This window comes from Monomorium pharaonis, chromosome 6, assembly GCF_013373865.1.
Source record: "Monomorium pharaonis isolate MP-MQ-018 chromosome 6, ASM1337386v2, whole genome shotgun sequence".
Lineage (NCBI taxonomy): Eukaryota > Metazoa > Arthropoda > Insecta > Hymenoptera > Formicidae > Monomorium > Monomorium pharaonis.
This window is the reverse complement of record NC_050472.1, coordinates 8,064,971-8,080,186: the sequence shown is the minus strand read 5'-3', so window position 1 is coordinate 8,080,186 and position 15,216 is coordinate 8,064,971. Positions and strand designations below refer to the sequence as shown.

The following is a 15,216-nucleotide window of genomic DNA, read 5'->3' as shown; positions in this document are numbered from 1 at the left end:
GGACGACAACACGACAAGTGCATTTTAGAGATACCCTTTAGATAACCTCTCGCACATGCGGAACGTCGAGAAAGGAGAGCACGTATTTATTCTTTTCGTCGATATAATTATTATCATTTGTCAATCGGGAGTACAATTTTATATATTGAGAGTAAAATGCGATAAAGCGCAGCGATATGTATCTCGCGATTGATATATGTCATTCGTTTTATCACTCGCCCCTTAAATAATAAATCCAATTAATGTAGGAAACCCTAGGATCCGTGCAGTATACCACAAGTTTTCCGGTTACTGGATAATTGTCTTCTGGTTCGCCCTTGCCGCTTAAGATATCCTTTAGACGAACGACAATGGGGACCACCTTGCAATATTGATTTACATTAATGATGTGATAATTATTAAATACCTAAGCAATTAACACAGATTCAAAGTACGTTAATAGACATTTAATAGACGTTAAAAATTAATTTTAAACGTTTAAGTTAAAAAATAAACGTTTAAAATTAAAAAATTGTTTAAACTCTGTAAATCTCTTATTTAATTTTGAACATAAAAACATTTTACAAAAAATCTTATGTATAAGTTTCATAAGATTATTTGTTTTTAATAGTTTTTTTGCTAGTTTAAGTAAATTATTTTTATATGAGACATTTTAACAATTTAATTAACATTAAACGGTTAAATACTATATATAAGAACATTGAGCAAATGTTTTTATACATTATGTAAACATATCGGTTTTTAAACGTTTACTAAACGTAAATATAATTTGCTTATAAATCTTATAAATTATATTACTGAATTCTGAAAATTATTAATAAATAATTGTGTCGTAATAATTATTCAATAATTTTATAAATTATACACAAGCATATTAATAAATATTTTCCTTTTGTTATTACAAATTTTATATTAATTTGTCATATATGTTAAAGCTCTCTCCACACATACACACACATGCGCGCGCGCGCGCATTTGAGAGATAAATAAATATTTCCAATCTTAATTAGAGATTATCATTTTGAAGAGATAACAGAAAGATTTGTAGAAATACCTGTTTCGGTTTAATTTTGTTCAGCGACATCGACGTTGCGAAAACTTCGGGATTATCCAAGAAAAGTTCAAAAGATTTACTTTCTCTAAATATGTTCTTGAATGGTATGGAAGCCGGCGCGTTGGCAGTAACTGTGTAAGGTCCTTGAGGTTTCGGCAACGAATACGTACCGATGAGAGGAAACCTGTTTATAAACAATTTAGGCAAAACACGTTTCGTGCATTTGACTTATTATATTCTGCATATTTAATAAACAATTATTAGTAGAGCAGACTTAACCCTTTGATGCCCAAATTGTCTCTCAAATAAAAATCAAGTATTCGGTTCAATTTCAATTTCATCTAATTGATTAATATAATGAGGGGTGACACGATTAAAAGTATTTTTATTATTTAAAGAAATTTATGGAAATCCCAAAACTATAATTTGTCAATTATAATTGCGTACAGATTCGAATGTTTGAAGAATTGTGCAATAGATTACTGCAACATATTATGTAGGATATTATTTTACTCTATAGTACAACTCTGATAAAACAAGAGATTATTCTTAAGATCATGAGTGTTATGTATACGATCGATTTCTATCTTAGAAAATTTGTAGAAATTTCAAAAGTAATTAAATTATAACATTTTTTTCTTAAAATAATCACAGATATTTTTTTAGAAGCTTTACAGTATGTTTATAAACTTGTAGAAATTTTTTTAATTACTTTAAATAGATGAAAACAAAATATCCATGATTAGATATAATAGTTAATAAGATATGCTTTGTATACGTCATGGTGACGTTCGTCTATCTTGTCACATTTTGTTAATTTCATCATTGTATTATTTCTATGATAAAAATGCATATGCAATTTTATATGCATAATAATACCATACATGGTATGATTTTTTGCTATAAGAAAATGTATTGTAAAAATTAATTGCCAATTTTGTGTGTGTGTGTGTGTGTGTGTGTTTGTGTTTGTGTAACGTACACAAATTCGCCAGCAATCTCGGATGTGGCTGTCAAAGTGGCAGAGGCATTGTCAACGTCGTTGGGCTCGTAAGTTACGTCGAATGTTGCGCTGTTCATTGCTGGCACCTCGATGTTCTTCGGAGTTGTAAAACATTCATTATTTACCTAGAATGAGAACAAAATTCTCTCGATAATTGTAACAAAAACGAAATTTTTAGGGGAAATCTTTTTTGAAAATTGTTTGTATATTTTTTTAGATTTTTTGTACAAATTTTATAGTATTTTTAGAAAATTCCTTAAAATAATTTTTCAAAATTTTTATATAAATTTATAACGTTAAGAAAAAATGTCTCAGATTTTTTTAACAAATTGTAATATTTTGTGGAAATAATTTCGGAATATTTTTTAAATGTTTTCATATTAACAGAATATCTAAATAATATCAATACATTTAAGTAAGGATATTTAAAATTATTTAAATTATTAGATACAGATCTATTTGCGTTAGTATATTTAATTTAATGTATATCAAAATATTTTTTTAATTTTTATATTTAAGCTTCTAATTTTGAGAATTTACTTTTAAGATGTTATTTTATTATTATATTGTTAAAATCCATATACTTGAGAAAGGTCACAATGCTACGTCTTTTTTGTTCTATTGTATATAATGCAGTTTCTTTAATTATGAGGAACAGATCTTTGGTGCAGTTTAAAAGGCTAATATATTTGTTCCTCATAATTAAAAGTCTAAAAGTTGCTAAAAATTTATATTCGGCCTGTTGCACAATTGATTTTGTTATAATAGATTATAGAAAATAATTTGTTTTGGAGCAATTATGAAAAACTAAAAAAATTGTGAAAAAGTCTTATATGTATGTAAATTCCGACGTTCTAAGAATTTCTAATTTTATAATTTTTGAAGAAGTTTAAAAAATCTGAAAAATATTTAGAATATATACGTACGAAAGATATAATTTATATCTTAATTTGTAAATTGATATATTTCAAAATTTTTCATTCCATAATTTGTGAAAAAACTTTAAATATTGACAAAAAAATTTTTATAAACTTAAAATATATGAAAAAATGTTTAAACATTTTTATCAGTAATTTTATGTTTACCTTGATAGTGAATACTGCGGTCTTCCTGGCATGATTGTTTATTGTCAAAGAGAAAGTAATAGAACCGCCGAGGACCGCGACGACGCGTGTTGTTTTTTCCGCGGATGCTGGTATCGCTCGCAATTGTAACTCATAAGGAAACAGTCCGAGCTCCTCGCAATTAATGTCTAAGGCTACTATGACTTCCTCAGCGGGGTGTAAAGGGTAATACTCGATGCCGATGGTTTCCTGTCGCATTCACGACGATCGTTACTGGCATCGTTTCTCATTAGCAGAAATTAAATTCATTTTGTTTATAGATTATAGATATAATCCTTTAATTATTAACTCTTTGAGTTTAATAATTTGGGTTAATAATTTTCCGAATGGCATATAATCCGTTGTAGTATCTTGTTATAAAACCCTTTAAAAGTTAAAATTTATACGTGGTAATCGAATAATAGAATTTTTGTGATATTTTCGGGATTCGTAAATTCAACAAGTGATAAAAGTTAATTGGATCTATTCGAAATTAATTGATTAAATAAAATTTAGAAAAATTAAAATATTAGATCTTCTCTCATTTGCTATAGGAATAGTCGGAACCGCAAAAGATTAATATTTTAATGTACGTTCGGAAAATTGAATTTATTTGAGTATACAGAGAGAATTTTCTTTTAGAATTTATCCTTAAAATCAAAATTTCTTATAAAAATGTAATATTGGACAATATTGAATTGACCAGTAATTAGTACTTATTTTAAGTTTTAAATGCACTGTTGTTAGTACTATTAGTACTCAAAATAAGTAACAATTACCGATCAATTTAATATTGCCCAGTATTGCATATTTTAAGAAATGTAGTTTTAGTAATAAATTCAATCAAACTATTCTATAATATAAAATAATTTGAATAAATTTTGACAAAATCTGGTAACTAACACTATGTAAGGGTGCCACGAGCTTTGGTACGTCATAGATCGTGATGCAGGGATGTTGACATTTTGCTGTATATGTTACGTGTTGATCCTTAAGCGGATTATTCAACCTTAAAGTATGGCACACCAGGTATCGTACCGTAGTGATCAACTTGATCGATTCAATTTTTTGTGGTCTTGTAATATCGTATTGTAGTTCGTAAAATTGATATTCACCCTCTTCGTTAGCGAACGTTACCTGTGCACACGAATTATTTTGCGAAATGCAAGTTTTTTTTTACAAAAAAAGTACGTTTAAAAATGTTTAACAAATATTCCTCTACTTGTGCATCATTGGAATTTATTCGGACAATAATTTTTGTTGTTTGTTGCATTTTTCAAATAATTTACCTTAAAATTATATCTTGATTCTTTGTAGGAGTGAAATTCTGCGCGATAATCTCGCTGGCCGTTCGCCGGCACGTCTATTTTGCTGTTGCCAACAAAAGTGAACACTTTGGGATTCTGCAAAGGTAAGTTAAGAAAAGAAAATACGAAATTTCGTAATTATTTCACAACGTTCTAAATCTGTCGGAAAAATTCTAAACCTTAACGGGCTCGTTGCCGTTCATATTCTCAATTTTGCATTCGAATCGTTGCTGAGTACCAAGCCAATTGTAGACAGGTAACAATTCGGTGTACTTTGTCTTCGCTGGAAATTGACGTGTAATCCTTTGGAGAGCTTGCGGAGGTAGACTCAGTCCTCGAAGACAGTATACCAAAGGCGCTTTGTCATCCGGCAGCTTTAGAAGCAACGTACCCTGAGATAGTTTACAGGAAATATTACGTTTGTCGACCTGTTGCTTTTACATAGAATTGTAAGGCTATTCCACGTTACTGCGGAATCGTATTCTATGAGAAATTAGTTTTTCATAGAAGCTTTTTTTTTCCATTACTTCGTGAGGCTCGCCCTCGCTGTTCATGACTAGTGGGGCGTAAGTGATTGTGCAGGTAGCCGATTCTTTCGCAGGAACATGCAAGACTTCGTCGACGAAGAAGCAGTCGCCGGTGATCTCGGGTTTCAATTTCCAGGAGGTCGCAGTGTCGTTTTCGATGTTTAGAGACCTCATTGTTTTCTCGCGGACGCAACACGAGAAAAACAGAGTGTCAACCGGGTCGGGTAGCTTACAACTGGCGCCAGTAATATTTACTCCGAGATCTCCATATCTTTCAATTTCGAGCGTAGCCTGAGAACAAAGTAAACTCTTCTGTTTCCGAGGATTGTATCTCGCAGTAAAAGCAGCTAATTTGTTATGGGATTCTACAGATTATATTTTATTACATGTGCCATCAAAATTAATATTATATTTAACAAAAATTAGAGTAGAACTTTGCTATTTAAAGTTTTTTTCAAAATAACAGTTATTGTTAACAAATATCAAAACAATTTTTAAAGTAATTTGTTAAAAATATTAAGACGAAGTCTTGAGAAATATATCGGCCACGTATGCGAGAGTCCCGTTTCCATGTTCCGAGCGGAAAAGTTACTTCGAAAAGTTAAACGGTGTAGAAATATGGCGATAGAGATGTACTGTGTGTTGCGTAATAAACCACTTTGTGTTTGGCGTGTGCGGAAGGTACGGAGACTCTCGTCGAAGATCGAGTATTTGTGTGCACAGGTACAAGAGTAGAAGTTGTATACGCTCACATTGCCCTCGATCAAACTGTCGTGCCGAGTAGGTCGGAAACTGACAACGAAGTTGACGTCCATGCCAGGAGAGCAATACCCAGTCGCAGGAACGATACTAAAATCTCCAGGCAATTTCAACGTGTTCCACTTAAATCTGAAGATCGATAGATCGTACATTCATTATGTGTCATTCACGAATAAACTTGTCAATAAAAATTACATATAAAATAAGTGCCCGTAAAATATATCAATGCACGGAAAGAATTACTACAAACAAAAATTTGCTCTGAAATTCATGACGTTAGGGAAAATTCAGACCTTGGCAGAAAAGCAGAAGCCAATCGGAAGACGATAAAGATGATATGTGAGAATTAACAGAAATAGCAGAAAGCAGAAACTGTCGACTACCAACGCGAGTTCCGATTGATTTTCTGCTTTTTTGCTTTCTGCTTTTCCGCCAAGATTTGAATTCTTAGAACAACATTTCGAAGAATTTTATATGATTTTATTTAATTTATTAGTACTTATTAACCCAATAAAATATAAAATATTTAATTTCTCAATTTTTGTTCTATTTTACATTAACAAATTATTGATTATTAACCTGGCACCAATATCTCCCATGTTCAATAGCACTACCTTTGCCTCGCTGAGGCAACCTTGAACGACTATACCGAAAGGAATATAAGTCCTGCTCAAACGGAACTCCGCGCCTATACAGCTTCCGCGTAAGATAAATAACGGTTGGATCATGGAATTGGTTTGGAAAGCCACTTTAGCGATAAAAGGACGCATCCTGCGCGTAGATTTGTACTTTACGACGACATTCGCGATCTTCCCTGGCTGAAGTACGATCGATTCCGTCGGTTCGATCCTCAGAACTTCGGACAGATCGGGTTCGATCGTCTGAAGATTCACGTCAAACGTATACGAACGTTTCGTTTCAGATATTGATGCTCGAATGTGATCCATATTGGAATTCCCTTGATCGATCTTCCTCGGACAAGTTCGAATTCGTTCGCGAAATCGATCGTAACCAGGCAGATTCTTCATGAGATCGAACTTTAATTCGAGCGCAGCTCGCCCCTCGTTGATCACGGGCACTTTTCTGCTCGTCATTTTGTTAATCGGTAGATTACCAAGATCCACTGATTTGTCATGCGGATTTACTAAACGAACCTGGTGTAATAAAATACAACATTAAAATTAATTCTGCAAGTATAAAGTTTATTTAAATTGTACACAGAAAAAAAAGTAATATAGCCCATAACATATGTGATTGCGGGCTGCCAATTACATAAAATATTTAATACAATATTTGCTACTAATACAAGTACATTGTTAATACTGCAATAGCACATATTATTGTGGTGAGTATATCTGTAGTTGGTAGCCCGCAATAGCATATCTTATTGAATATATTGTTTTTTTCAGTGACATTAATTATATTAATACAACATTAAACATTTAACAAGATGTTAATAAATAATATAAATTATAATGAGATTAATTTTTAATGCATACATAGAAAGAATTTTTCGTTATATTTGATCGCAAAATTTAGTTTTATCTTGCGTAGTGATAACTTTGGAACTTATTAAATATTATTTGAATAGTAATAGGAATTTTTAAAATATATAAGAGATATTTTGTAAACTGTTTAATAAAAATTAGTAGGACACTAATATTGTAAAATGTTTCAAAGCAAAATTTGCGATAAAATTTTTTATATAATGATATATAATAAATAAACATTTTTATGTGACTATGTATTTATTTAACGTTATATATATTATCTATTGAAAAATATGCCTTAATTATAATAACATTTAAGTCCTAGATCTCTAAATCATAATTCTTTTGTCTTACATATTACACCATTTTTTTGTTATAACAGTATTATATTATTATATTTAGGATATAAATAGTGCATTACCATTAATTACCGTGCTGCATGTACAATTATTATAAACAATCAAATTAGATTGAAAATATATTATATTGTAAACTTGATATTGTATATATTTTTTTTTACTTGGCATTTACTCTATTTAAAACTATAGAGAATTATGAACTGTTCAACATATTTTAAAATCTTTGAAATTTAACTATACGTTTTAGTAGAGATAATTAAACATTGTATATTTTACCGCGTTAAAATATACAATGTTGTTGATATTAATAAAGCAGTGAAAATCACATAAATTCTTTGAAATACAATGTTATTTTACAATCGCCATAGGATAAATTTTATGAAAAAATTCTTTTTATATTTATTTAATTTAAATAAAATTATTAAATTCTCTTTATCTACCTTATATGTAATTCCTTCGCCTGTTATAGTAATCTTTTTTTCGATTGTCGAATTAATTATAAAATTCAGATTATCGCGATAGTGCACCTGCTCCAAAGGTCGGAATGTTATCGGAATAATAATACTTGATCGAGCAGTTATTGTCTCTGAAAGAGCGTTAAGATCTACAGAAATGTGTGGTTTCTCCTCAAACTTGCACTCCAATCTAAGAAAATTAATCATCCTGTTTATTAATCATTTGACTTCCTGCGATTAAGTCAGCTTACATGTATGGGACATTATCTGAATTTGTGATGCGTAAGTCGACGTGATACGGAGTTGCGGTGACGTCTCGAATGTAACAGGGTCCAAAGTCGTAATAATTAAAACTGAACTCCAAAATTGGTTTATTTGCTGTTGCCTTCAAGATTAGTCGATAGGTCGGGCCTCTGGAAATCTAAATAAGAAAAAAGACAGACTTGCTGATAAAATCTCTATGTGTATAAAATATACCCAATATTAAATGAGAGTAGTACCTTCAAGAAGACGGGATGATTCTTTATCACCGTCTTTTGTAATGCCGTGACAATGAGAGAACAATTGGAATGCGATTCGCTCAGCACATGATCCTGTTTTTGAGGCATCGTAATCGTATACATATTTCTGCTGATTATTTCCGATGTCATGCCGAGGTCCCAGGAATAGCTGAGCGTCATTTTACTTGAGTTTGTTATCTCAAATGTAATAGTAACAGGGACTCTTAACATCAGCTGAAAATTAAAAAAGTTTACTATTGTTAACATATTTATTTGTAATTATAAAACAGATAATAAACGTACTTTTCCATAATCGATAACATTCTCTTTATCCTGATTTAATCGCACTATCTGACCATTCTGATCGACGTATGTAACGGAAACGATAATATCGTACGTCGTCGTTGTAACAAATATTGTCAACGGTGCCTTCATTCTTTTTATAACCCACTTTACAAAAAATTGAAATTCGCCAAGAAGTGTAGGCTGATACTCAATCCTACATGACAAAAAAGTATTTGATTGAAATGTTTTGAAAATTTACGTTTAGAATTCTCGCTTCTTCTTCGTTTACCAAAATATCTGTTTGCCTTTTGCCGGCAAAGTGCCACTCATAGGCGTTATCTTCAAACACTGAAGGCGTCCTTCGGAATATAAAGAGTCGCGCGTAATTTGAAAGGGAATCTGAAATTCCTCGTTATTGATTACGCTTGCCGATTCTCGCACGTTGACGCCTGTAGAAAACATAGATGTTGATGCGTAAAAATCGTACAGAATGTTTACATATCTTTTTACTAGTCTCTATGTCTAACCCAATACAGTTGGTCTCATTTTTAGATGAACAATTGAACAGCAAACCGACGGTTCTCTGACCATCGCAACGAATAGAAAGAAATATTCCAAATTGTATTTTTCGACACGGAATAACCAGAAGGATTCAAAAGTGCCGACGTCCTCCGCGAGGAACGTAAAGGCGAAGTCGACCTGTTTTCTTTTCTCAGCGATTCCTTTCGGAAGGACGCAATGAAATTTCGGAATCTCGCCTTCGACGTGGCTGGTCCGATCCTCCCAGGCGAAGCGATAGTCATCCGATGTTGGATTTATCATCCGGAACTTTCTGAAATTTGCGACCACACATTCGTGTTTGTGTCTCTGTTTGATTAAATCTAACATTTACTTTACGTGAGACCCGCCGATTCCGATCACATCGAGCTCGATCACTCTCGTGCCTTCCGGAAGAGAATTATCATCCGGTTGGTAACCGATCGGTCCTGGCAATTTCGTGTCGCGTCTATCACCGGACAGATAGTCGCTTTCCGGTATATCGAAGTGACAGTATGGCAACAAACTTCTTCCCACGATGGGAATAACCAACTCTGGCAGTTCCGGATCGAGATTCTCCATTCTGTTCGTCAGAGAAGTCGGAAACGCGCGTATGCAGGCAGTATCAAGAATTTATGGATACAATAAATTCGATAAATAAATGATTGGAAATATACTTCGTTACTCCACAAGCAAACTTTGCAGCTTTTAATATTTTATTTTAAAAATTATTTTTATTATAAAAAACATATTTGATAGAATGAGAGAAAAAAAATTTGATTAGATGCGCTATCTCGTTTTCATTTAATAATTTTGCATTAAATGATTAAATATTTTATTTGTAACAGGAAAGAATTTGTATAGTCTTTGTACAATGGTTCTACAGAAGCAACCAAATCAAATTAAAAGGTAAAAAGATCTGAAATGGAAGAAAAATCGATAAATTTTGAGTCGTTAATATAAACATAGGACTAAATTGAATTAAAATTCTTTTTCTTTTGTGCTCGTTTTTCTGTGTTAGTTTCTTTTGAATTATTTATATTAATAATAAAAACTATTTGTAAACTTATAAAACATTAATATATAAAGCTGCTGCAAGGACAATTAATAAATAAAGTTTTCAAGTAACAAAATTTTTTTTTAAATTAAATAGCATTTAATTTTTTACAGAACTGTAACTACACTAAATTTTATATTGTTGTATATTTATACCTTTACTTGCATTTTTATTTACGTTTTTATTAACATTTTAATTAGAGAGGAGAAGGTGGTAATATGGCCACCCATTTATATTTTATATAATTAACTATATTAATAATCAATGTTTTTAGTTGAAATTTTACGATTATATCATCAAAGTGTTGTTCATTAGATTTTCAATTCAAAGTTATAAAATATTTATTATATTAGAGGAGAAGGTAGTAATACGGCTAGTACGGATAATATGGCTATTCATATTATTTCCGTTATCAGCTAACGAATTCTAATAGTAATTATTTATGATATCATTAGTTTAGTAGAGAGCCTACTGTTATATAATGATGCTAATATGACAAAACACAACAGTCAACATTTATTATAAGGGATTTATACTTTCAAGAATTTCGAAAATTGTTTAAGGTACATTTTAACATTTAATTACACATACTTTCTGATGTAATAGTTATATTGTACGATAGATTAGACTGCAGCATTTTTATGTGTTAATATTTTGTAACTTTAAAAGTAATTTTTTTATTGTTAACATACAGAATAAATATTCCACAAAATAATTTCATATTTGGTTAATTCCTATGCTTATATTAACGAGTTAAATTAAGTTTATCGAGTTTTTGCTATTAAAAATTTTTTCCTCTTAAATTAAATAATATCGAACAAGTTTTAATGGTAATCGTACTTGCACGCAAGATACGCCTTGTAGTCGAACACGTCCATGGGGGAGAATCGCAAGACGCATTCCACTGATTCACCCGGTGCTAAAATCCCCTTCTCGGGATGAATTGTAAATGGTAGATCATTACTTTCTAACCAGCTGTCGCTACTTCGTCCTGTCAACCCGGCGCTGCTGCTGAAGAGGTCAGATGGAATGCATTGTGTGGCAATTGGCTTCACCTCGATAAGATTGTCTGGAAATATTTTTTGTTTACATTCGTGTTAAGTATGTTTCTTTTTTTTTTTTTTATAGATCAACACCGTTCAAAAATTGAATTACCTCGAGGCGATAGGAGCTGTCGACGATTCAACTTTACGCTGCCGTCAAAATTCGGATTGTGTCGTTGATGGGATGATTCGCGGGACGTTAATAAAGCTGTTGTAGGTCGAGCGTCGTTCCTTCGCGATCTTGGCGTGGCTCGTGAGTAATTTGCGCTCGACCTCATGGGATAGTGCTCGTCCATGTTTATCTGCCACGCGTATTTAACGTCGACGGTGCCAGTATTCGAAAAAGTGAATGTATATTCGTTTATCTATCGATAGAAAGATTGTTGGTTGCATTTATATTGCGCAGAAATTTCAGTAAGAAATTGTGACAGTTAAATTCGCATACAGATACAAATGGATTTTTCAGGCTTTATTACGTTATATTTGAGGGTTCTTGCGCGCGTTTTGTATTGCCGCGTTGTTCGCGGGCGATCGAAGCGGGCCGAGCGCGACCGAACGTAGCCGAGCGCGCCGAGTTACGTGTCGAAGTGCGGCGAGCAAGTCGCTCCGTAATGTTCGCGTCTGTTATCGGGCAGAAGTGAATCATTCGCGCATAAACAAACGTTCCAGACGCTTTGCAAGATAGCAAACAAAGATTATGAGGTACGTGTGAAGCGCTGAAGCTATTAGTTATTCCGCCGCTTGGCACCCGTGATCGGAAGGTTTGCGCTTCTCGAGATTCGCGATCAAGATGGCTGCGCATGCGCCGCGTCGCGCCGCCAGCGCAAATTTGAATTATTCCTGGTTACCATGCATGCGTTTGAATGGAATAACTCTCGATTTCCTTGTGTTACCGTGCGTTATAGCGCCAGGATGTTTACTACCGCGAAAAATCTGGAATTTTTCCAGAGAATTTATCTTTTATCATTAAAAGCTATGAATTTTTATGAGATGTTATTGGCATTTAGGACAACATTACGTTCGATCTCCCTTTTTCTAGCAAAATTATTTCTTTGACCATGTTTTCTTGATGCAAAACCAATTAGCAGTATATATAATTAGATGATTTGCTTCGAATTATGCGATCTTTAAATTTTCCAAACTTCTGGATTAAATTCTTTAAAAATTCCGGAGTTTTCAGGCAATTCTTTTACAAAATTTGGAAAAGTATTGAATGTGCGTCAGACGCGCGTTAAATATGCGTCTTTATATCTTAATCAACACGATGGGAAACAAGTATTTTCATTAGTAGAAGAGACTATGGCACTCCAAGGTGACTTTTTTATTTTGATTAAAAAATATTTTAATTGTTACGTTAAATGTTGTTTATAAATAATTGATATTTAAATAACTTAAATATAAATTTATAATTTTTTGAAATAATATCTTAATTATTTCAACAATTATTTTTTATAAATAGATTCTATTTCTGGATAAAAAATGATAGTTCTTAAGGACAGTGTTGTACCTGAAGACAAATAAAATAAAACACAAACTTATGTGAAAGGACAACTTTAATTTTATTTGAGTCGAAAAAAGTGATTTTGAAACTTTATAGCAACAATTGTATTGCAACGACTCTTATAGATTTTTTCCATTTAAAATCTTTAAGTTTGCGTTGCCTTTATATTTATTTCATTTGAATCTTCTTTTTTTTATTTCGGAGAATTATAATAGTACACAGTATGCAAAAACAAATAAAGAAATAAGTAAAAATAAAAGTGTTGTGTACAGCATTATTCTAGAGATGTGAAAAATTTTCTCAGGTCTCTACACAAAGAAAATACTGCCAAGAAAATTAATTATTTTATTTATTTTTTTCTTTTATAAGTAATAATTATTTTTAATAAAGAATATTGTTTTGATAACTGTCTTAAGATACATTCTTGACAAATTAAAAAGAAACTATCATGCATACTAAAAAAAAAAATCAAACTTTTTCAAGGAATAGCATAAAATTTTATTGAAGAAAAGAATAATAATATCGAAGTTCTGTCTTAACTTATTAAATTATTAGGATTTAAAAAATATTTGAACAAATTTGATGGTTATGATAAATTTATGATAAATTTGCGAATATAAAATATTTGAAACAACTAATAATTAAAATAACTCTGAAAATTGCTCATAAAGGCTTATAAACAAATTCTTATTAATAAAAGCAAAATGGCTGCACAGAATAAGTAATTATAACAATTATAAACAAATAATATTAAAGTAATGATGATAATTGAGAAGTGCTGACATTGAAAATCTCATTATTATTAAAAAAATAATTAATGTGTCCCAAAGTACGTGTCCTAATAGTCTCTTTTACTTTCTGCTTGTAATAAACATATCGTAGAAACGTGCTGCACGAGATCATGAAAATTAGATATATAACCTGGAACATCAGCGTGTTCTTGAAATTGATTTCCTTAATGGAGCACGAATACTTGGAGTATGCCACGGTGGCGTTAAATAACACTTGGATACACTTCATCGTGCCAGGTACAACTTCGTTGCTCGGTTCGTTAACGGACTCGATTATTTTTTTAGCCATTTCCGTATTTATTTCTTGCTTCCCGTTAGAATTCATTGCTATCCATCGTACCTCCGTTTCCCGATCGTCCCAGGATGATTCTCTCAAAGGATCGGCGAGATCAATTGCACAGACCGTACACTCGAGAAGCGTCTGTTCGTCATTAGAAAATAATTAGTTTATATAATGCACAACAAGTACGAAACAAAGAAATTTAACTACCACCATACCGAATAATAATTACAAAATTCAATATTTTTATTACAAAATTAATTATTTTTATATTTTACCGTGAAAATTCATTTATTTATATACATTGAAATATTTATATTATTTTAATTGGATAATGTTTTATATATTTTTTAAAGTATCTTGATAAAGTAATTTAGAAACTAATTATAAGTGTTTCATCCGTTATTGAAAAACAATAAATGTATAAATATGTGTATGTAAAAAATATATAAAGCATTTAAACTATTAAAAATTTTTTTATATTATATTTTATATCAAAGTTTTATAAAAAAATTGTGTTTTATCCACATTTTAACCGTTTTAACATGACAAACTGTTAAAAAACAGTTAATTAAAAAAATTTTTAGAAATATTTAAAAATTAAGAAAATTTGCTTTGTTTTAATTTATTTAAGCTCATTTATAATGCAATTTTATTCAATTGAGATTTTCATATTAATATACTTTAATTTTGAAATAAAAAATCTCTAAGTATACGCAAATTAAAAAATGCGAGCAATTAATCATGTAAAAAATGCAAACTATATGTACTGATTGGTGGCAGTTCACAAAATGTAAATCTGATAATTTCATATTACATCAATATAAATTGTAGGCTCCGAAGAAAGGAACGTTGCAACGATTTCCTTGTAAGTTTGAGGCTTGAGGTGACCGATGGATGGTGTAAATACAACGTTGGGATGTGAGCTCCATTGAAAACGTAAGTACCAATTCATTGATTTATTGACGACTTTGAAGTTCTTCCTGTATATTTTATTGACAAAGCAATATCCATAGTCTAGCTTATAGATCAATGAAATCGGGAGTGCTCTCGGTGTCGAGGCTGTGAGATATAAATCACAGAGGAGTGAGCAATGAAAATATATAAATTATACATGGAAGATAATTTTAGATTGATAAAAATATCATAAATTATATTGTTATTG

General features: G+C 31.3%; 2 protein-coding genes across 2 annotated transcripts in view; one reads left to right on the top strand and one right to left on the bottom strand.

Moving 5' to 3' along the window:
• Positions 1-1,006: 1,006 nt before the first annotated feature.
• LOC105840430 (hydrocephalus-inducing protein) overlaps positions 1,007-15,216 on the bottom strand; it is a 36,655-nt gene continuing 22,445 nt past the window's right edge. The window contains 20 exon segments of the mRNA XM_036288428.1: positions 1,007-1,238; positions 2,037-2,182; positions 3,143-3,370; positions 4,013-4,297; positions 4,450-4,563; positions 4,647-4,859; positions 4,995-5,285; positions 5,747-5,882; positions 6,333-6,907; positions 8,043-8,247; positions 8,309-8,478; positions 8,558-8,827; positions 8,861-9,056; positions 9,132-9,340; positions 9,377-9,674; positions 9,735-9,962; positions 11,277-11,517; positions 11,592-11,844; positions 13,737-14,210; positions 14,863-15,153. Of these exon segments, the coding sequence (XP_036144321.1) occupies positions 1,007-1,238; positions 2,037-2,182; positions 3,143-3,370; positions 4,013-4,297; positions 4,450-4,563; positions 4,647-4,859; positions 4,995-5,285; positions 5,747-5,882; positions 6,333-6,907; positions 8,043-8,247; positions 8,309-8,478; positions 8,558-8,827; positions 8,861-9,056; positions 9,132-9,340; positions 9,377-9,674; positions 9,735-9,962; positions 11,277-11,517; positions 11,592-11,844; positions 13,737-14,210; positions 14,863-15,153 (5,055 nt within the window).
• LOC105839468 (ELKS/Rab6-interacting/CAST family member 1) overlaps positions 14,893-15,216 on the top strand; it is a 126,305-nt gene continuing 125,981 nt past the window's right edge. Inside the window, exon 1 of the mRNA XM_036287809.1 lies at positions 14,893-14,990. The gene's annotated coding sequence lies outside the window, so the exon portion shown is untranslated. The remainder of the gene's footprint in view (positions 14,991-15,216) is intronic.